Source organism: Grampus griseus (genome assembly GCF_964374135.1).
Source record: "Grampus griseus genome assembly, chromosome: 10".
In the NCBI taxonomy this organism is placed as follows: domain Eukaryota; kingdom Metazoa; phylum Chordata; class Mammalia; order Artiodactyla; family Delphinidae; genus Grampus; species Grampus griseus.
The window spans coordinates 64,859,662-64,879,104 of record NC_139004.1 but is presented as its reverse complement, the minus strand read 5'-3'; the positions used below and the strand labels follow the sequence as shown (position 1 = coordinate 64,879,104).

General features: G+C 59.2%; 1 protein-coding gene across 1 annotated transcript in view; it reads left to right on the top strand.

Moving 5' to 3' along the window:
* COL7A1 (collagen type VII alpha 1 chain) overlaps window positions 1–19,443 on the top strand; it is a 32,781-nt gene that overhangs the window by 5,350 nt on the left and 7,988 nt on the right. Inside the window, exons 14-93 of the mRNA XM_082664740.1 lie at window positions 435–578; window positions 667–798; window positions 894–1,037; window positions 1,644–1,763; window positions 1,919–2,062; window positions 2,424–2,549; window positions 2,650–2,796; window positions 3,056–3,181; window positions 3,523–3,669; window positions 3,897–4,031; window positions 4,117–4,263; window positions 4,345–4,481; window positions 4,759–4,885; window positions 4,971–5,117; window positions 5,205–5,377; window positions 5,475–5,510; window positions 5,595–5,621; window positions 5,716–5,760; window positions 5,834–5,896; window positions 6,337–6,408; window positions 6,504–6,539; window positions 6,684–6,719; window positions 6,898–6,969; window positions 7,070–7,147; window positions 7,396–7,422; window positions 7,505–7,558; window positions 7,700–7,762; window positions 7,854–7,913; window positions 8,031–8,066; window positions 8,263–8,307; window positions 8,387–8,422; window positions 8,780–8,824; window positions 8,906–8,941; window positions 9,063–9,095; window positions 9,446–9,478; window positions 9,650–9,703; window positions 9,780–9,839; window positions 9,935–9,970; window positions 10,068–10,148; window positions 10,249–10,284; window positions 10,482–10,526; window positions 10,765–10,836; window positions 11,081–11,125; window positions 11,397–11,423; window positions 11,610–11,639; window positions 11,770–11,850; window positions 11,927–11,962; window positions 12,038–12,073; window positions 12,164–12,244; window positions 12,502–12,537; window positions 12,947–13,009; window positions 13,280–13,324; window positions 13,947–13,982; window positions 14,055–14,090; window positions 14,202–14,297; window positions 14,406–14,441; window positions 14,528–14,563; window positions 14,680–14,727; window positions 15,059–15,094; window positions 15,226–15,348; window positions 15,426–15,626; window positions 15,717–15,752; window positions 15,833–15,886; window positions 16,070–16,138; window positions 16,214–16,258; window positions 16,374–16,436; window positions 16,585–16,629; window positions 16,956–16,991; window positions 17,127–17,162; window positions 17,310–17,354; window positions 17,572–17,604; window positions 17,682–17,744; window positions 17,835–17,870; window positions 17,950–18,030; window positions 18,170–18,238; window positions 18,381–18,416; window positions 18,497–18,538; window positions 18,694–18,738; window positions 18,828–18,872; window positions 19,402–19,437. Coding sequence (XP_082520866.1) covers window positions 435–578; window positions 667–798; window positions 894–1,037; window positions 1,644–1,763; window positions 1,919–2,062; window positions 2,424–2,549; window positions 2,650–2,796; window positions 3,056–3,181; window positions 3,523–3,669; window positions 3,897–4,031; window positions 4,117–4,263; window positions 4,345–4,481; window positions 4,759–4,885; window positions 4,971–5,117; window positions 5,205–5,377; window positions 5,475–5,510; window positions 5,595–5,621; window positions 5,716–5,760; window positions 5,834–5,896; window positions 6,337–6,408; window positions 6,504–6,539; window positions 6,684–6,719; window positions 6,898–6,969; window positions 7,070–7,147; window positions 7,396–7,422; window positions 7,505–7,558; window positions 7,700–7,762; window positions 7,854–7,913; window positions 8,031–8,066; window positions 8,263–8,307; window positions 8,387–8,422; window positions 8,780–8,824; window positions 8,906–8,941; window positions 9,063–9,095; window positions 9,446–9,478; window positions 9,650–9,703; window positions 9,780–9,839; window positions 9,935–9,970; window positions 10,068–10,148; window positions 10,249–10,284; window positions 10,482–10,526; window positions 10,765–10,836; window positions 11,081–11,125; window positions 11,397–11,423; window positions 11,610–11,639; window positions 11,770–11,850; window positions 11,927–11,962; window positions 12,038–12,073; window positions 12,164–12,244; window positions 12,502–12,537; window positions 12,947–13,009; window positions 13,280–13,324; window positions 13,947–13,982; window positions 14,055–14,090; window positions 14,202–14,297; window positions 14,406–14,441; window positions 14,528–14,563; window positions 14,680–14,727; window positions 15,059–15,094; window positions 15,226–15,348; window positions 15,426–15,626; window positions 15,717–15,752; window positions 15,833–15,886; window positions 16,070–16,138; window positions 16,214–16,258; window positions 16,374–16,436; window positions 16,585–16,629; window positions 16,956–16,991; window positions 17,127–17,162; window positions 17,310–17,354; window positions 17,572–17,604; window positions 17,682–17,744; window positions 17,835–17,870; window positions 17,950–18,030; window positions 18,170–18,238; window positions 18,381–18,416; window positions 18,497–18,538; window positions 18,694–18,738; window positions 18,828–18,872; window positions 19,402–19,437 — 5,456 coding nt within the window. The remainder of the gene's footprint in view (window positions 1–434; window positions 579–666; window positions 799–893; window positions 1,038–1,643; window positions 1,764–1,918; window positions 2,063–2,423; window positions 2,550–2,649; window positions 2,797–3,055; window positions 3,182–3,522; window positions 3,670–3,896; window positions 4,032–4,116; window positions 4,264–4,344; window positions 4,482–4,758; window positions 4,886–4,970; window positions 5,118–5,204; window positions 5,378–5,474; window positions 5,511–5,594; window positions 5,622–5,715; window positions 5,761–5,833; window positions 5,897–6,336; window positions 6,409–6,503; window positions 6,540–6,683; window positions 6,720–6,897; window positions 6,970–7,069; window positions 7,148–7,395; window positions 7,423–7,504; window positions 7,559–7,699; window positions 7,763–7,853; window positions 7,914–8,030; window positions 8,067–8,262; window positions 8,308–8,386; window positions 8,423–8,779; window positions 8,825–8,905; window positions 8,942–9,062; window positions 9,096–9,445; window positions 9,479–9,649; window positions 9,704–9,779; window positions 9,840–9,934; window positions 9,971–10,067; window positions 10,149–10,248; window positions 10,285–10,481; window positions 10,527–10,764; window positions 10,837–11,080; window positions 11,126–11,396; window positions 11,424–11,609; window positions 11,640–11,769; window positions 11,851–11,926; window positions 11,963–12,037; window positions 12,074–12,163; window positions 12,245–12,501; window positions 12,538–12,946; window positions 13,010–13,279; window positions 13,325–13,946; window positions 13,983–14,054; window positions 14,091–14,201; window positions 14,298–14,405; window positions 14,442–14,527; window positions 14,564–14,679; window positions 14,728–15,058; window positions 15,095–15,225; window positions 15,349–15,425; window positions 15,627–15,716; window positions 15,753–15,832; window positions 15,887–16,069; window positions 16,139–16,213; window positions 16,259–16,373; window positions 16,437–16,584; window positions 16,630–16,955; window positions 16,992–17,126; window positions 17,163–17,309; window positions 17,355–17,571; window positions 17,605–17,681; window positions 17,745–17,834; window positions 17,871–17,949; window positions 18,031–18,169; window positions 18,239–18,380; window positions 18,417–18,496; window positions 18,539–18,693; window positions 18,739–18,827; window positions 18,873–19,401; window positions 19,438–19,443) is intronic.

Sequence of the window (19,443 nt, the reverse complement as noted above, 5' to 3'; positions counted from 1 at the left end):
TTAACATCTTTATTGGGGTTTAATTGCTTTACAATGGCGTGTTAGTTTCTGCTTTATAACAAAGTGAATCAGCTATACATATACATACGTCCCCATTCCCTCTTGCGTCTCCCTCCCTCCCACCCTCCCTATCCCACCCCTCTAGGTGGCCACAAAGCACCGAGCTGATCTCCCTGTGCTATGCGGCTGATTCCCACTAGCTAGCTGTTTTACGTTTGGTAGTGTATATATGTCCATGCCACTCTCTCACTTTGTCCCAGCTTACCCTTCCCCCTCCCCGTGTCCTTAAGTCCATTCTCTATGTCTGCATCTTTATTCCTGTCCTGCGCCCACTGACCCTTTTCATCTTGTATCTCTGTCCATCACTGAGCACCTTCATCCCACATTCCCATCTCTCACTGACCCCTGCCGGCCTATCCTGCCTTCTCCCTTAGGGGTCGAGCGGAGCCTGGTGCTTCCTGGGAGTCAGACAGCTTTTGACTTGGATGACGTCCGGGCTGGGCTGAGCTACACAGTGCGGGTGTCAGCTCGAGTAGGCACCCGAGAGGGTGGTGCCAGCGTCCTCACTGTTCGCAGGGGTGAGCACTGCAGGAGGGCTGTGGGGGACAGCTGCCTGACTCACTCTGGTCCTGGTTTTGATCCCTGACCTCTATCTTTAATCCCCAGAGCCAGAAACCCCACTTGCCATCCCAGGGCTGCAGGTAGTGGCGTCAGACGCAACACGAGTGAGGGTGGCCTGGGGACCTGTGCCTGGAGCCAGTGGATTTCGGGTTAGCTGGAGGACAGACAATGGTCAGTGTGGGATGTGCGGGAGGGTTGCTGAAGGGAACGATCAGGGTATGGGGGACCAAGGGGCAGGCAGGAGCCATGCCAACATTTCTCTCTGACGTTAGGTCTGGAGTCCAGCAAGACATTGCCCTCAGAGTCTACTGCCACAGATATCATGGGGCTGAGACCTGGAACCTCCTACCAGGTGGCTGTGTCGGCATTGCGAGAGAGAGAGGAGGGCCCACCTGCAATCACCGTGGCTCGAACTGGTCAGGGCCTGACCCAGCCCCTTGGCTCTCTCTCTCCAGTGGCCCTTCAGACCCCCATGCCTTCCCTTTCAGACCCTTGCTTCTCCACAGAACTCCAGTCTCCCCCTTTAGATCCCCACTGCCTCCTCCCTCAGAGGCCCTGCTTCCCCCTTCAGTCTCCCTTGCCTCCTTTTAAGCCCCTGCCTTCTTCAGATTCCTCTGCCTGTCCCCTAACACCCCGCTCTTCTTGCCCTCAGATTTCCAGCACCTCATCTCTCAGACCCCATTGCCTTTTCTGCCAGACTTGACCATCTTCTTAGACTTACACTTTTCGTCTTTGTCAGACCCCCTCACTGCTTCCTAGTCCTCCGTCGGAACCCTATTACCTTCTCTGTCAGACCCTCTGGTCTCCCAGATTCCTGTCACCTGCCACCTCAGATTTCTACTATCCCCTCTGTCAGAACCCCCACTCCTTCCCCATCTGATCCATTCACTGCATCCGCTATCAAAGCCTTGCCTCCCTTTAGACTCCCATTGCCTTCCTCTATTAGATGTCCCCCCCATCCCTCCCCCATCAGACCCTCCACTGCCTCTTCCATCAGACTCCCCATTGCCTCTCTCCACCAGACCCACTGGGCCCAGTGAAGACAGTCCGTGTTACTCAAGTCAGCAGCTCATCTGTCACCATCACCTGGAACAGGGTTCCTGGTGCCACAGGATACAGGGTCTCCTGGCACTCAGGCCACGGTGGGCACCAGGGGTTTGGGAAGGGACCAGAGGTTTTGGAGGTTGTCGGGGGCAGGCCTGGGTGGAATGGGAGCAGGGGTTTCTTCGGGGTCCAGGTGGGACATTGGGGGGCAGAATCTGGCTAGTCCTAGAGCTACCTTCATCCTCACTCCTAGGCCCAGAGAAATCCCAGTTGGTTTCTGGGGAGGCCACAGTGGCTGAGCTGGATGGGCTGGAGCCAGATACCGAGTACACAGTGCATGTGTGGGCCCGTATGGCTGGTGTGGATGGGACCCCTGCCTCTGTGGTTGTAAGGACTGGTAAGTGGACCCTGGCCATCTGCCAACCACATCTCATTGGCTACCCTGTCCTGCTGCGTATTCCTGATTGCTCCAGCTGCCTGCTCCATCACAGCTCTTCTCGTGACTTCTCTCCCCACACTGACGTACCCCACATTGACTAGGAGTCCACCCACAGTGACCTCCTGGCTGCTCCACACTGCCCACTCTGAGGCACTGATCTTTTCCCACTCAGAAGTTGCCTGCACTGACCCGTCCACAGTAACCTCATACTGACCTTCAGATAGACCTCCCTGCGTTGAACATGCCTGTTCTGCCACCCTGTTCTCTGCCCTGTTCTCTGCCAGTGGCCCCTGACCCTTTTCCCTGCGTCTTCCCCCAGACCCTCAGCCCGTGGGCAGTGTCTCGAAGCTGCAGATCCTCAATGCTTCCAGTGATGTTCTCCGGGTCACCTGGGTGGGGGTCACTGGAGCCACAGCTTACAGACTGGCCTGGGGCCGGAGCGAGGGTATGATTCCCTGACCCTGCCCTTGCCCTTCCTGGCTGGGATTGGCCCCTTTGGTCAGCCACCCCTATCCCTAACCGTTGCCCTATGCTCGCCTGGCCAGGTGGCCCCACGAGACAGGAGATGCTCCCAGGAAACACGGACTCCGCAGAGATACGGGGCCTTGAAGGCGGCGTCAGCTACTCAGTGAGAGTGACTGCACTTGTGGGGGACCGTGAGGGCGCACCTGTCTCCATTGTCGTCACCACGCGTAGGCAGAGCTCGGGCTGGCGCGAGCCTTGGATTGGTGCCCTGGACGGTTTGGGGGCGGGGTTTGTTCTCGGGAATGGAAGAGGGTCCAGGGATTGGTAGTGAACCTGTGGGGGCGGGGTCTTCGGGGGGAGGAGGGATGTAGCCTGGGATAGGCAGTGGGGCCTGTTGGGGGCGGTGCGTGTTCCAGGGTTGGTCTGGGATTGGCACAGAGATTAACTGGGGACGGAGCCTCCCTGATTTTTGTGCTTTCTCTCTAGCGCCTGAGGAGGCTCCACCAGTCCTGGAGACACTTCGTGTAGTGCAGCGAGGGGAGCACTCCCTGAGGCTACGCTGGCAGCCGGTGCCCGGGGCACGCGGCTTCCGTCTGCGTTGGCGACCTGAGGGTGAGATGTGCCCCCGGTAGGGAGGTTAGGGACCAATGGGGCGGGGTTGGGGGTGGGGTCGGTGAAATCAGTGAGAGTGGGCAGGGTCTGTCAGTGGGGGTCTGCGGATCGCTGAAGGTACCTGGTATCAGTCACCTAGCTGCGTGGGATCAATGAGGGTCAGTCGGGCAGGGTCAGGAGATCAGTCAGGAGGGTGGACCCCATCAGCAGGATCAGTCAGTGAGGCTGGCGGGGTCATTGTCAGTAAGGTTCGTGGGGGGTCAGTGAGGTGGGCGTGTCCATAAATGCTGGTCTGTAGCATCCTCCTATGTGCCCCTGCCCCCCTCTCATGCCTGCCCCAGGTGGCCAGGAACAGTCCCAGGTCCTGGGGCCGGAACTCAGCAGCTACGAACTGGACGGGCTGGAGCCAGCGACCCACTACCGTATATGGCTGAGTGTCTTGGGGACAGCTGGAGAAGGGCCCCCCTCAGAAGTAACTGCATACACTGGTGTGCTCTTACCCCTACCGATGACCCACCCTGATTTCCTGTACCCCATGACCCTGAGTGACTCCTCCTGTAGCCCCCCCCTACCATTCCTGATCCGGGGTGATCCCAGCATGACCTCTGGTGACTTCCTTCACTAAGATGAATCTGCCCCAGGATCTCCTTAGATCTCTCTCCTCTGGGTTCTCGGGACACATACTCGGATCCCTAGTCTTTGATTCCTCCTTCAGAGTCACCTCGTGTCCCAAGCACTGAACTGCGTGTTGTAGACACCTCAGTCGACTCAGTGACTCTGGCCTGGACCCCGGTGTCTGGGGTATCCAGCTACATCCTATCCTGGCAGCCACTCAGAGGCCCTGGCCAAGGTGATGGGGAGGCCAGTGTTCGGGTGGGCTGGCAGTGGGGGCTCCATGGAGGGCCTCCTGTTTAACTGAGCTCTGTCCTCTGCAGAATTGCCTGGGGCCTCACAGACACTTCTGGGGATCTCAAGCTCCCAGCAGGTGACAGGGCTAGAGCCTGGTGTCTCCTACATATTCTCCCTGACACCTGTCCGGGAGGGTGTACAGGGTCCTGAGGCCTCGGTCACACAGACCCCAGGTATGGTGGGCCCAGTGGGAGGGGCCCAAGAGAGTAGCTAGATGGGCTGACTGCTTCAGTAACTCAGCTCCCTTCCTGCAGTGTGTCCCCATGGCCTGATGGACGTGGTGTTCCTGCTGCATACCACTCGAGACAATGCTCATCGCGCAGAGGCTGTGAAGCGAGCCCTGGAGCGTCTGGTGTCTGCACTTGGGCCGCTTGGGCCACAGGCCATCCAGGTTTGGCCCCAGAGGCAGCCAGACTCCTACCTGTCCCTGCCCACCCCTGGTCCCACACCATTTCCCTGTCCCACCACTGGTCCAGGCTTTCTCCCTGCCCTTCCCCAGGCTCCAGATTGCCTCACTTGCTGGTTGGCTCCGTATCCTACCATCACTGCTGACCCCCTAATAGATCAGGTTTAGTTACATACCTTGGGCTCTGTGTCTCCCACCAGGCTCTATGTCCCCTGTCCCTGCTGTGTCATCCTCCCCAGGCTCTGTGGTCTCCCCACCCTAGGTTGGCCTCCTGTCCTACAGTCACCGGCCCTCCCCACTGTTCTCGCTGAACAGCTCCTATGACCTTGGTGTCATCCGGCAGAAGATCCGCAACATCCCCTACACGGACCCAAGTGGGAACAACTTGGGTAAGGACTACAGTGGACATGGATTCTTGGGGCTTTCCCATGGGGAGCTTGGTGCCCCTGGGTTCTGACATGACCTTTCTCCCAGGCACAGCAGTGGTTACAGCTCACAGATACCTGTTGGCACCAGATGCCCCTGGACGACGCCGGCATGTGCCGGGGGTGATGGTTCTACTGGTGGATGAGCCCTTGAGAGGTGACATCTTCAGCTCTATCCGTGAGGCCCAGGCTGCTGGTGAGGAGCAGGGCTGGTGGGAATGGAGCCTGGGAATAGGGTTGGCCCCAGCAGGGTCGTCATGCAAGCTGCTGGACCCCTCCTTAGGGCTCAAAGTGATGATGCTGGGCCTGGCAGGAGCTGACCCAGAACAGCTGCGTCGCTTGGTGCCAGGCATGGACTCTGCCCAGACCTTCTTCGCCGTGGATGATGGTCCAAGCTTGGACCGGGCAGTCAGTAGTCTGGCAACAGCCCTGTGTCAGACGGCTTTGACCACCCAGGTTTGGAAGGGGCCTCTGGGGGACTAGGTGGTGAAAAACAGAGGGTCTGGGGGCTCTTGGTAGAACGGCTGACCTCAAGGAGACCCTGTGTCCACAGCTACAGCCAGACCCTTGCTCGGTGCATTGTCCAAAGGTAAGTGTCCAGGGTTGAGAGGGTGGGTGAGGGCCACTCTTGGAACTTGCCACTCTGACCGTCGCCCGACACATCTTTCCCCAGGGCCAGAAGGGGGAACCCGGAGAGATGGTGAGTGGCTCTGGTGGGGGATAGAGAATGGGTTGGGGGCTTAGTGGGTCAGGGGGCGGTCAGCAGCACAGGACTCACCGATCATCCTTCCTAGGGGCTGAAAGGACAAGCCGGGCCTCCTGGTCCCCCCGGCCTCCCGGTGAGTGCCACCCCATACCTGTCCTCTGTCCCCTGACCGGCGTACTGCCTCTTCACCTGCTCTCTTCTCTCAGGGCAGGATGGGTGTTCCTGGCCCCCAGGGACCTCCTGGAAGTACCATTGCGAAGGGTGAGAGGGTGAGTGTAGAGACCATTGAGGTTCCCCTAAGACAATCCTCGAAGCTTCCTTAGGGTTTTTACAAGAGGGAATGAAAAAACAGAGTTAGAAACACAGAGTATTCCTAGAAGCCTAAGTGGACATTATCAACCACAGCAGAGACTTTGGGGAAGGATCTGAATTAGGGGGGACCAGTGGGGTTTTGAGATCCCCTGGAGAGCCCGGGTGGAAGTTCCAAGTCCAAGGGGCAGGGAAGGCCCTGGCCTCATCACTGCCCTTGTGCCTGGGGTTCGGCTCCATTCAGCTCACAGGGTACATACATCACTGCTGTACCCCCAACAATGCTCAGGGGCCTGTGGGGTGAGGGGTTCAGGTGAAGAATAGTCCGTCGGGGCTCCTCCAGCGAACCAGGGGCACCGAGGGAGGGTCCCTTCCTGCCCTAACCTCTTTGCCTCCTTAGGGCTTCCCTGGGGCAGATGGGCCTCCAGGCAGCCCTGGCCGCCCTGGTACTCCTGGAAGCCCCGGCCCGAAGGTGAGCGAGCCTTGCCCTCACGGTTCACATGGTGGGATGCTTTGCTTGAGCGGGTGGGGTGGTCTGATTGGGCTGACTTTGGCCTCCATTTATAGGGCTCCCCAGGGTGGCCCAGTCCTCGTGGAGAACCAGTAAGTTGCTCTGCTCCACAGTGTCTTCCCAGAGCCCTTTCTGCAGGGTGGGGAGCTGGGGTGGTGGAGCGGGGTTGGCTTGTAGGGGCCCACCCTGAAATGCACTGAGACCAAGCATCACCCTTTGCTCTGTTTTGTCCTCAGGGAGAGCGAGGACCTCGAGGCCCAAAGGGGGAGCCGGTAGGTGAAGGAGGGAGGGGAGGGAACCAAGCCAGGATGTCCAAGGGAGGAACAGGGTTGCCCCAGGACACTGTGTGGGGCCTAAGGCATGATGAGGAATAGCTGGGGACCTCTAGGGGCTTCTCCTACCTCAAGGCTCCCATACCCTGAATCCTTTCTGCTGTTCTCTGTCCTGCAGGGAGAGCCTGGACGAGTCATTGGAGGCGAGGGCCCAGGGCTTCCTGGACAGAAAGGGGACCCTGGACCTCCAGTAAGTTCTGGAGTATGGTGTGGGGGGGAGTGATGTGTGATGGGGGAACCAATGGGGTGGGTCTATGGGGTTTTACTTTATATTTTGTCTCTTCCATCAGGGTCCCCCTGGATCTCGTGGCCCATTGGGAGACCCAGGACCCCGTGGTCCCCCAGGATTTTCTGGAACAGCTGTGAAGGTGAGGGCATGACCGCCATATAGTCTCATCACCTCCATGTGATCCAGTGACCTGGTGACCTCATTCAAACCCACACAACCCCTGCTGGTCACTCTGAGCTCATGTGACCTCTTGACCACCCCCACCCATGACTCCTCAGTTCCTCCATGAACTTTGTAATCCAGTTTGACCCCAAGACTCTCATTCCTCCTGGTATCTTGGGGTGTGGAGGTGTAGTCCAGGGTCACGTGTCATGATCTCTCTTCCAGGGTGAGAAAGGTGATCGTGGGGAGCGGGTAAGTGAGGGGCAAGTTATGCTGGGGGTGGCTTGGAGTCTGATTCCCCCCGGCCATCCCCTGACCTGCTGTTCTTTCCCAGGGTCCCCCTGGACCAGGTGATGGCAGCGTTGCTTTAGGGGAGCCTGGGCTGCCGGTGAGGGAGCCTTGAGGCTCTGCTGGGGACCCTGTGGCCCATGCTCTGGGGTGTGGATAGAGGAGCTGGGGGCTCTTCTGGGGCAGTGGGTGGGTGCTGGACCTCAGTTTGGGGCTCACATTTTTACTCACCTCCTCCTAGGGTCTTCCTGGAAGCCGTGGACCCCAAGGCTCAGTTGGCCCCCCTGGAGAAAAAGGAGAAAAGGTGGGAGATCTGACTTCTTGGTGTCCCAGTTCTGAGGTGAGGCCTCTGGGTGCTGGGAGCAGGGTCTTCTACCCACCTGTTTTTCCTTCAGGGTGACTGTGAAGATGGAGCCCCAGGCCTCCCAGGACAACCTGGGACCCCGGGTGAGCCGGTGAGTGTAGAGGCCAGGGATTCTGAGCGTGGTGGGCATAGCTCCAGCCCCCACCCTCAGCCATCAACCCTCTACTCCATCCTTATTCCCAAACCCAAATCTCTGAACCCCTTTCAGGGCCTACGGGGACTTCCTGGAGTCACTGGCCCCAAAGTAAGTGCCATTTTGTGAGGGGTCAGGTATGAGAGGTGACACTGGGACCCCGTAGGATTAGGGGAGGCAGGAGGATCAGGAGATAAGGGTTCTCCCCAGGTCAGAGGCTGTGATTTCAGAGACAGATGATTGGAGTTTGAGACACTTTGTCTGGGGTTCGACAGTAAAGGCCCCTCTCCTATCTCTCTCCCCTCAGGGTGACCAAGGACTAACAGGGGCCATTGGTGAGACTGGAGAAAAGGTAAGTGCAACCTGGGGGGCCCTCAGGGCCCCAGAGGATCTGGAGCCAGACTCAGCTCTGACCCATTCTGCTCCATCAGGGCGAACGTGGATCCCCTGGCCCAGCGGGACCACAGGTGAGCCCACTGACCCCACTGCCGGTGCCAGTAGACCTTGGCTCCGTACCCCTCCTGGTTCTGACTTCTTGCCCTTGACCTCCACTGCCCCTGGCCCTCCACCCCTCCTCACATGACTCCTAATCTCTGCTGATGCAGGCTCTAACCCTCAACCCCAGGGACCCGCTTTTAGCTTTCTGACCCTGCTGAACTGACCTTGACTTCCACTGACCTGGTCTCTGTCTTCCTGCCGAGTTTGACCCCTGCTGACCTAAATCCTGATCTTCTGTGACCCCCATCCTGAACCTCTAGCCCTTACCTGCCATAATCCCCCTGCCCCCACCCACCTGGGTCAGCATTTCTGCTCCTCTTCCCCAGGGTCCACCAGGAGTTGCTGGGCGTCCTGGACCTGAGGGTCCTGAAGTAAGTATGTGACTGTGGGATCAGGAGTAGGGCTCTCATGTGTTCCTCCCCATCCTGGGCTCATGCTTTCTCCATGTGCAGGGGCCACCAGGACCCACTGGCCGCCGAGGAGAGAAGGTGGGTCATGGGCTGGGAGTCAAGTGCCCCCGATACCAGGGATTGTGGCAGGTGGGATACTGGGGCCTTGAGTTCCTAGGTGGGTCCCTGACCCATCCCTGTCCCTATCCTTTCTCTACAGGGGGAGCCTGGTCGCCCTGGGGACCCCGCTGTGGTGAGTGAAGGGAGGGTGTGTTTCCGATCACCGCACAGGCCCTTGAACAGTGTGACCCGCCTGGAAACCAGCGTTCCAGGCTGTGACCCCATAACCTTGGGACCCTGGACTGGCTCAGAGCTCTGTAACTCTAATGCTGTAACACGCCTTCCAACTCCTGGCTGTGATCCTGTGAACCCATGACCACCATACAGGTCGTGAGCCCTGTGTAACCCCTGCCCTGCTCCCAGCGGTGACCCTGTGACCTCTGGGCAGACACTTCTGATTCTATATAACCCCAACTCCAATCAAGCCTGTAGTAGTGTGATCCCTAGGCAGGGCCAAGCCGTGTCTGTCCTGTTTGTTTTCAGGGACCTGGGGGTGCTGGAGCTAAAGGAGAGAAGGTAAGTCTGGTAAGAGTGAAGGGACACTGTTACAGGGTTGAGATCAAGGTCATAGGGCCTGCCTCTGGGCCTGCCTGGAGGCCCCTGGAGGTCATGACAGTTGTGGCATGATCGCTGGGTGGTGGGTTCATGGAGCCTGTGGCTGATGCTGGTGGTCTTTGTCACCTCCAGGGAGACGTAGGGCTCCCTGGGCCCAAAGGAGCTACCGGAGTCAAAGGGGAACGGGTAAGTGCGGGGAAGTGTTTAGGGGTTAGGACAGGTGATGGTTGTGTCCCCTGACCTCTGATCCTTCCTCCCCCAGGGCCCACCTGGCTTGGTTCTTCCTGGAGACCCTGGCCCCAAGGGAGACCCTGGAGTCCGGGTGAGTAAATGTGGGGATGGGGAGTGTGACAGAAGGAGATGAGGTGGTGCCTGGGAGCCCCAACTAAGTCGTACCTCCCTCCCTATGCCCTGCAGGGTCCCATTGGCCTCACTGGCAGAGCAGGACCGCCGGTGAGTGCCTGTGACCTTGGGTAACATCAAGGTTTCTGGGGTCACCTCCCCTCAAGGGCTGGCTATACGTGCTACATCACTCTTGCCTCCTCCACAGGGTGACTCAGGGCCTCCCGGAGAGACGGGAGACCCTGGTCGTCCTGGTTCCCCAGGACCCATCGGCCCCCGAGGACGAGATGTAAGAGGACTGGACTGGGGGAGTGCTGGGGGATGGGGAGTAAGGTACTGCTGGCCTCCCTGGGGGTTTGGGGACCAAGGCTGACTCTCATGTCTCACAGGGTGAAGTTGGAGAGAAAGGTGACGAGGGTCCCCCGGTGAGATTCCTTCCCACTGTGGTTGCTGATCCTTTACCCTTGAACTGTGATCCCTGGGGGGCTGGGGCTCCACCAGGTTATCCAGTCCACCCCCCTGCCTCTGGTCCAGTTGGTTCCCAGGCCCTTCTCTGTCGCCACTCCCTGAGTTAGTTTGAGCCTAACTCACCTGTTTGATGTGGCGTTCTCTCCACCACCAGGGTGAACCAGGTTTGCCTGGAAAAGCTGGCGAGCGTGGCCTTCGGGTGAGGCTTTGCAGGGAGAAGTAAGGGGGGGTGATGAGAGAACTTATAGGAGGTGGGCATGAAGCTGTGGGAAACTCTGAGGGGAGAAAGGGTGATGGGAGAGTCTGGAGGGAGGCATGTGGTGATGGGGAACTCTGACATGGTTTTCAGGGTGATGGAGAACTGGGGCAGTATGGGGGTCATGGGGGAATCTGCAAAATGCTGGGAGGGTCTGTCTCACACCAGCTACTCTTCTCAGGGGGCACCTGGAACTCGGGGGCCTGTGGGTGAGAAGGGAGACCAGGGAGATCCTGGAGAGGATGGACGAAACGTGAGTCCTGACCTCTGATCCCTGAACTCTAACCTCAACTTCAATCTCCAACCATCCAGCTCCCAGCCTCTGACCCTGCCACCCCGACCCTGCAGCGCTAAACCCTCACAGTCCTCATTTCCTTTGACCCCTTCATCACAACCCCCAAAGGCCACCAGGATCCCCATGAATCCTTAGGGTGTTTCCAAAGCTCCCCCAAACTGCTGCCTCTCGTCACTGACCCTGACCCTCTGACTTTCTGCAGGGGAGCCCTGGACCATCTGGACCCAAGGGTGACCGTGGGGAGCCAGTGAGTAGTGCTGGTGTTCTGGGCTCAGTAGTGCTCTTGTTCTGGGCTCGGGAGGGATACAGGGTTCCGGTGCTCAGTCTGGTCAGCACCTCCATTAAGGGCCTGGAGGTCAAGGTCGGGAGCCCTGGTGGCCACCTCCAGGCCTGACCTGGCTTCTGGGGTTTGGCACTGGGGTGCAGGGAATCTGGGAGCAGAGCTGAGCTTGAGGCAAACCTGAGCCATACCGTGGGGCCGCAGGGCTCCTGTTGACTACAGTTCTTTCCTTTCCTAGGGTCCCCCAGGACCCCCTGGACGGCTGGTAAGGGTTGCCTGGGTCTGATTCTCTGTCATCTCCCTCACCTGCCCCTGTTAGCCCCACATGGTGTCCCTTCATCCCTTCCACTGACTCCCACTTCCCCCACTGCCCCCTGATGTCTTTATTGATCCTCACCAACTCCTCTTCCCCTACTTGAACTATTCTTCTCACTGGCCATTCCCTCCACAGGTGGACACGGGACTTGGAGTCAGAGAGAAGGTATCATGTTCCGTGGGTGGAGTGAAGCTGTGAGCATAAGAAAGCATCCCAGCACCCCCATGACAGGTTCTGCCTCGGGCATGCCTGTGGCCCTAGTGCTATTCCCTCAACACGTTTGTCTCTACCATAGGGAGAGTCTGGGGACCGTGGACAGGAGGGTCCTCGAGGACCCAAGGGTGACCCCGGCCCTCCTGGAGCTTCTGGGGAGAGAGTGAGTGTGGCTTATGCCGTGGGAACGTGTGGGCCTGGGAAAGCCTGCTCTGATTTCTTCCTCCCCTTGTCCTCAGGGCATCAGTGGACTTCGGGGGCCCCCAGGCCCGCAGGTGAGTGACACACTTTGCCCCATCAGCCTAAGTTCCCATCTTGCCCTCACCTTTCACTGACCTTGTTCCCTTCAGGGGGACCCAGGTGTTCGAGGCCCAGGAGGAGAAAAGGTGAGAGGGCATGGAGGTTTTCTGACTGTGAGCCTGGGCTCTCAGATCCATCTCATCCTTCGAGGCCTCTTACCACTCTGTTTTCCTCAGGGTGACCGGGGCCCCCCTGGCCTGGATGGCCGCAGTGGACTGGATGGGAAACCAGGAACCCCTGGTCCCCCTGGGCAGCCTGTGAGTCGTGGCGGTCACTGCCTGGTCACGCCCCTTCCCTTGCCCCTTTGTATGGCTCCAGACTCACTGGAGTCTTCTGAGTCTTGATGAGCTCTGGGGCCAGATGGGTTATCTGTGTCTTCTCCTAGTACCCTGCCTGGGTGGGGGATGTTACTGCCTGACAGGCCTTGGGTTCACAGGAACTAGTGGCCCTGTCAGTGGGCAGTGCCCCTGACCCCATGACCACTGCGGACTCCCTGACTTGAGTCTCTCCTCAGGGTGCTATAGGCAAGGCTGGGGACCCAGGGAGAGACGTAAGTAAGGGGAGATATTAGGGTGGAGGGCGGCTCAGGGGTCCAGCATGAACTGTGTAGCCTGGTCTTCATAGTCACAGGACCAGCGGGAGTAGGGGGCGTTGGTCCAGCCCTGTCCTTGGGAGGGTCCCAGTCCCTGGCAGGCAGGTTTGAGCAGAATCCTGCTTTCTGATCTTCTCTGCCTTGGGCGCTATAGTAGGACCCCCAAATCCTGAGGATTCTTCCCTTGGGAGTTTCAGCAGGGGGCCCCCTACCCTATTGGGTCTCAGCCTCGGGACCTCAATGGCTCCTCCCAATTCTGGGGGGACTCTACACGGGAGGAGGTTCTTAGTGGGGTTCTCCAAGTCCATGGATGTGCCCCAGGAGATATATCAGTGGCCCTCTCAATCCTAGCAAAGACTTTTTCCAGGGACTGCCTGGCCTTCGAGGAGAACAGGGCCCCGCTGGCCCCTCTGGTCCCCTTGGAGCACCGGTGAGTCCCACTTTCATTGTACCCTTTTAAAAATAAAAAAAAAAACTATTTATTTGGTTGCACGGGGTCTTAGTTGCAGCAGGCGGGCTCCTTAGTTGTGGCATGCATGTGGGATCTAGTTCCCTGACCAGGGATCAAACCCGGGCCCCCTGCATTGGGAGCTCGGAGTCTTATCCACTGTGCACCAGGGAAGTCCCCTCGTGGTATCCTTTTGCCCCGTTACTGCCCTCACCCCAACCCTGACTTCTGACCAATGATCTGTTCCCACAGGGAAAGCCAGGCAAGGATGGCAAGCCTGGCCTGAATGGGAAAAACGTGAGTGTCCAGGGTAGACACAGTGAAACCTCCAAAACATGTTAGCACATGGACATGGTTCAGATGTGCCATACACATGGGGCACACACACAGACACATGCTGACACGTGCCGATACCCGAGGACGTAGCCCACACGTACAGATACATCCTGAAGCACACGTCCATGTGCACACACGGGCAGCCTCACAGACACAGTGGGTTAAGTGGACGTGCTGACCTGTGCCTGGATGGGCCAACACAAGCTAAAATAACCACAGCCACGGGCACAGGCAAAGAGCCTCAGACACAGATGGAGAGGTGCCAACACACAGGTGTGAAGCCCACATTCAGGGATACTGAAGACATGTTGACACACAAACACTTCCACCCATACACGTGCTATGGCTTGGCCCCAGGGCTGCACGTGTACCTCTGTGGAGGTGTGGTGAGACACATATCCAAGGCTCTGACGTGTGATACATGTGGGGGCAGACCGACATATGCATTTGTGTCCACAGTCACTCATATACATACAGCCACACATAGTGAGGTAGACACAGGACTTGCAGACAGTTACCAAGACACACAGACAATTCTTAATTCTTAATTCTGTTGGGTCTGATGTGAGTCCTCTGCCTGCAGGGAGGACCTGGGGACCCTGGAGAAGATGGGAGGAAGGTGAGTCCCCTCACTTGGAGTCTGCTCTAGCTCATATTGGCGCCATGTCTGAAGCACCCTTGTCTTCCTTAGGGAGAGAAGGGAGATTCGGGCGCTCCTGGGAGAGAAGTGAGTGTTGGAGTCTTCTGCAACCTCTGACCCCTGACCCTGACCCTGTGATATGTGGCTCCACTCCTTTCTGGGGTCTCAGGGTCCTGATGCTGGCTGCATCCTCCACAGGGTCATGATGGCCCCAAGGGTGAGCGAGGAGCTCCTGGTAGCCCTGGACTCCAGGGCCCCCCGGGCATCCCAGGGCAGGTTGGCCCTCCTGGCCAGGTGAGTGTCCAGGGTAGTTCCAGGACTTGGGAGCAACAGGGACCATTATGTTGTCACCCTGGGATGCCATGATCCTGTGTGACTTCTTTGTGTTCTGACATATCTCAGGGTTTCCCTGGTGTTCCAGGAGGTTCGGGCTCCAAGGTGAGTGTGCAGATGCTGGGTGGGGGGTATGGTCAGGGGCTGCCCAGAGTGGGGGCATTTTCACCACTGGTCATTCTTTTTCTCAGGGTGACCGTGGGGAGACTGGACCCAAAGGGGAACAGGTGAGGCCCCCATCTTTTTCACTTGCCCCGGTAGCCATAGCACCCACGCATGCGCGCACATGCCTCCAGCCCCAACCCCAAGCTGGGTCCAGCGGCTTGTCTCTTGGTGTCTCCAGGGCCTCCCAGGAGAGCGTGGCCTGAGAGGAGAGCCTGGGAGCACGGCGGTGAGTGAAGCCTGGGACCTGGCCCTTGACTGTTATGTGCACGCCTGTAGCGGCCACCTCTGTCCCCTTCCACTTGCCGTGAGGCCCCACTGGAGCTGTGCTGTGTGCTCAGTCCCCTGCCCTGTTGGGATTCCTGTAGCCTACACTGAGGGGAACCTGGGCAACGGGGACATGTCAGGGAGGGGCTTCCAGTGACCTCGAGTCACCTCAACCAAGGACTAAAGGGTCCTCTGGGCAAGAAGCCTGGGGAAGAGGGTAGGGAGGCTGTTTTGGGGGGCAGTGTGGGGCCTTCTCCTCTGTGGGCAGCCCCTCACCCAGTTTGTGTCCCCAGAATGTGGAGCGGTTGCTGGAAAATATTGGCATCAAGGTAGGTTGTTTGGGGGCTGGGCATGGGGGCTGATGGGAACCCCACGGGACAAGTAATGCCCGTGGGGCCAGGCCAAGGCATGGGAGGCTGCAGTAATGGCCCTGCTCTTCTGACCCCTCACTGTCACTCAGACGTCCGCCCTGCGGGAGATCGTGGAGAGCTGGGAAGAGAGCTCTGGCAGCTTCCTGCCTGTGCCTGAACGGCGTCGTGGCCCCAAGGGGGACCCAGGAGAGCGGGGCCCACCAGGCAAGGAGGTGTGTGTTGGCTGCTCAGGGGGCGTGTCCTGTGGAGGGTGTGGTTGACACCAGCATTTACTCTTCTGTTTGTCCAGGGCCCCACTGGCTTTTCTGGAGAACGCGGGCTGAAGGGAGATCGTGGAGACCCCGGCCCTCAGGGACCACCTGGCCTGGCCTTTGGGGAGAGGGGCCCCCCTGGACCTCCCGGCCTTGCTGGGGAACCTGGAAAGCCTGGTATCCCTGGGCTCCCAGGCCCGGCTGGGAGTGTGGGAGAGGCAGGGAGACCAGGAGAGAGGGTGAGCCTGGCTGGGACGGCCGGGGAGGTGCGCTCAGGAGGAGCTGGGCTCCCCACGGGCATAGCCCTCACCCTGCGATTTGCACTTCAGGGAGAGCGGGGAGAGAAAGGAGAACGTGGAGAACAGGTGAGCTGGAGGGGGCTTTATCGGGTGGGACTGCCTATGGGCTGTGTTGGGGTGGCCACCCATTTTCTTCTTTTCTGCAGGGCAGAGACGGCCCTCCTGGCCTTCCTGGACCCCCTGGCCCCCCTGGCCCCAAGGTGATCACCCCAGCTCTGCCCAAGCCTGTGACTGCTGTCACCAAGAGGCCACCATTGGCTTGAGCCCCAGAAATTCCATGTGGTGACTCTGACCCTACAACCCTCTGGCACCCTGTGATCTGGGATGACCCCTCCATGCCTCTGTGACAGACACATCTCTCCCCTGTGACCTTGTGCTTGTAGGTGGCCATGGACGAGCCAGGTTCTGGACTCTCTAGAGAACCAGGACCCCCTGGACTCAAGGGTGCTAAGGTCAGTGTGTGGGATCAACCTGGGGGCCACCCTTGCCATGGCGCCAGCGCCTGGCTTGACATGTCATCCCCACAGGGGGAGCCAGGCAGTGACGGCAACCAAGGCCCCAAAGGAGACAGGGTGAGGCCTCCCACCCCACCATGTTTCCCCTCCCCTGCAGGAGGGCATGCCGGGGTGGCATGTCTGTGGGCACCTGGCAGTGATGGGGGCTCAGGGCATGACACTCTGCTTGCAGGGTGAGCCAGGCATCAAGGGAGACAGGGGAGAGCCTGGACAGAGGGGTCAAAATGGCATCCCGGTGAGTCCTTGCCCCACAGGCCATGGGTGCACAAGTACACGGCTCTCACTTGTGTTGTCCAGGCTGGAGTCTGCTCTGCCTGGGGCTGTCTAGGGGGAAGCTGGGATGGGGAACAAGGACAGTGTGGCCTTAAACGTGTTCTCTCTAGGGTCTACCAGGAGAGCGTGGCGTGGCTGGGCCTGAGGGGAAGCCGGTGAGTGATGGCAGGAACAGCGTGGCCGAGATTCTGGGGAACAGCTACCCTTTGCTGTGTGCTGGCCGCCGTATGCACGTGTCACCAGTGACTGGTGCCGGGGTGTGGTGACTGGGTGCCCAGGTCTGAGTGCAGATGCATGATAGCTGTGTACGTGTACAGGCCCATATGTATTGTCTATGTGGGGCAGTCTGTGGGTATGGGGTGATTTGTGCCTGGGAGGGGTAGAGGTGCAGAAGTGGGGCCCCCAGGCAAAGGTCTCCAGAGGGCAGGAACAGGCCCAAGTGAGGCCAGACTGAGGCTCAGAAGCCCCCTTCTCTATCCAGGGTCTGCAAGGTCCAAGGGGGACCCCTGGCCCAATGGTGAGTACCCCAGAATCCCGCTCCCTCCTGCTCCCATCCTACAGTGGGTAACCCCTACAATGAGCAGTACTGCCTCAGTTTCCCTGAGAGGGTGGGATTGGCTCCCACTCGTCTGGCTCTTTCTCTCTCCAACAGGGTGGCCATGGAGACCCTGGACCACCTGGTGCCCCGGTGAGTGATGGGGAAGCACTGCCTAGTGGGGGTGGGACAGGCATCAGTCCCCACTGATGACTCAGTTGGATAACTTGTTTGTGTTAGTCCACGAGTCCAGGTGGATAACTCTGACCCCAGTTTCCTGCCCTTGATACTTTTTTCTAGGGTCTTGCTGGCCCTGCGGGACCCCAGGGACCTTCTGGCCTGAAGGTGAGTATAGGCTTGTGTGTGTGTGTGGCTGGAAGGAGGTGGTGGCTTGGAGCAGCCTGTCTGCACCAGGATAACATCTGCCAACCTCTGGGAATGTCACTGCCCTGTAATGCGACTGAGCACCAAGGTGCTCCGTCCATGTGGGCTTTGCTGTGGATGGAGGCTGAAGGGCCTCTCATTCATCTGTGGGGTCATGCGGTCTCTGGGGTTTTGGCAGGGGGAGCCCGGAGAGACAGGACCACCAGGACGGGTGAGTGACCCAGCCCATGGGTTAGTCACAGGGAGCTGGGTGGGGTTGGCACTGCCCTGAACTTTTTCTTCCTCCAGGGCCTGCCTGGACCCACTGGAGCTGTGGGACTTCCTGGCCCCCCTGGCGCCTCAGGCCTTGTGGTGAGTGAGGCCCCTGCAGAGATAGCATGTCCCTGCCCTCTGGGTCCCGTGCTCTCCATGTTCCTCTCACATCTGACTTGTTTCCTTCAGGGTCCTCAGGGGGCACCAGGTTTGCCTGGACAAGTGGTGAGTCCTGGGGATCAGGGCTGGACTCTGGGGGTCAGGAGTCAGGGGGCAGGCCCCTGACAGAGCTCTCCCTTCTCAGGGGGAGACGGGGAAGCCGGGAGTGCCAGGTCGTGATGGTGCCAGTGGGAAGGACGGAGACAGAGGAGCCCCTGGCGTGCCGGTGTGTGTTCTGAGGGGAGCTCGCTGTGGGCATGTGATGGGGCCTGTGCCAGCCGCCGTGTGCCTGAAGGAAGAGGAGGGCTGGGCAGCAGGGACAGGGGGTGGAGAGGCACTGAGTTCCACCCACTGTTCTGCCATAGGGGTCACCAGGTCTGCCTGGCCCTGTCGGACCTAAAGGAGAGCCTGGACCCATGGGCACCCCTGGACAGGTGATCTTTGATCCTGACCGCCACCTTCTGCATCAGCTCCTCTGCCTCACTCCCAAGCCTAGTTTGCCCCTTCCATATGGACGGCGGGGTGGGGATGGGGAGGTGGCAGGAGGCGAGGTAACTCACCAGGAGTTCCCTGCAGGCTGTGGTCGGGCCCCCTGGAGCAAAGGGAGAGAAGGTGAGTGTGTGGGAGGCCCTGGTTTGGGGGGCACAAGGGTTAGGGGCTGAGGAACCCCACTGACCCCTTTCCCTCATCAGGGCACCCCTGGAGGCCTTGCTGAAGACCTGGTGGGAGAGCCGGTGAGTGTGGAACCTCCACAGCATAGTTCCTCCACCCCTGTGACCCTCACCTTCCATAATATGCCCCACATGGTCCGGGCCTCATGCTGCCTCTTTGAGTCTCAGCTGTCTGTGCCCCTGACACTCATGTGTCCTCCTGACCCCTGTATCCACAGGGAGCCAAAGGTGACCGAGGACTGCCGGGGCCGCGAGGCCAGAAGGTGAGGTGGGCCTGGCCGCGGGGCCTGTGCATTGGGCAGGGAGGGGTACGGTTGGGTGGCTAGACACCCTCACCACCCTTTCTATGCAGGGTGAAGCCGGCCGTGCCGGGGAGCCTGGAGATCCTGGTGAAGATGTGAGTCTGGGGTCTGGGCGAGTCTGAGTCTGGGTTGAGGAGTGCAGTCGTGGATGTGAGGGACCGTTGCTGAGCGTGGGCACATCTGAACCCGAGCCTGGCTGAACATTCCAGCATTCAGGGTCCTGCTCTGGGAGCATGCGGGGGTCATGCCTCCTGGCTTCCACGTGCCTGTCCTAGGTCTTCTGTTCCTCCCTGTGTCTGAGCACGTGTGCTCCTGTCTGATCTCCCAGGTCTCAGGACACATGGGAGTTTTTGTGGGCCTCTCCTTGGTCATGTATTGATGCTGCCCCTCTCCCCGCCTTGTCTGTGCTCCTGTATCTGAGCTCATATCTGTGGTCACGTCTAAGCTCCCTGGGATGGGACATGTCTGAGTTCCTGCTCCTGTCTGCACTCCCACATACCTGCACTCACGTCCTTGGTGCCAAATGTCCGTGGTCACCTCTGAGCTCCCGTGGGAATGTTTTGGGGCCATACCTGAGCTCTGGGTTCATGTTCCTACTCTCAAATGCTGTTTACTTTGTTTTAGGGTCAGAAAGGGGCTCCAGGACTCAAAGGTCACAAGGTATGT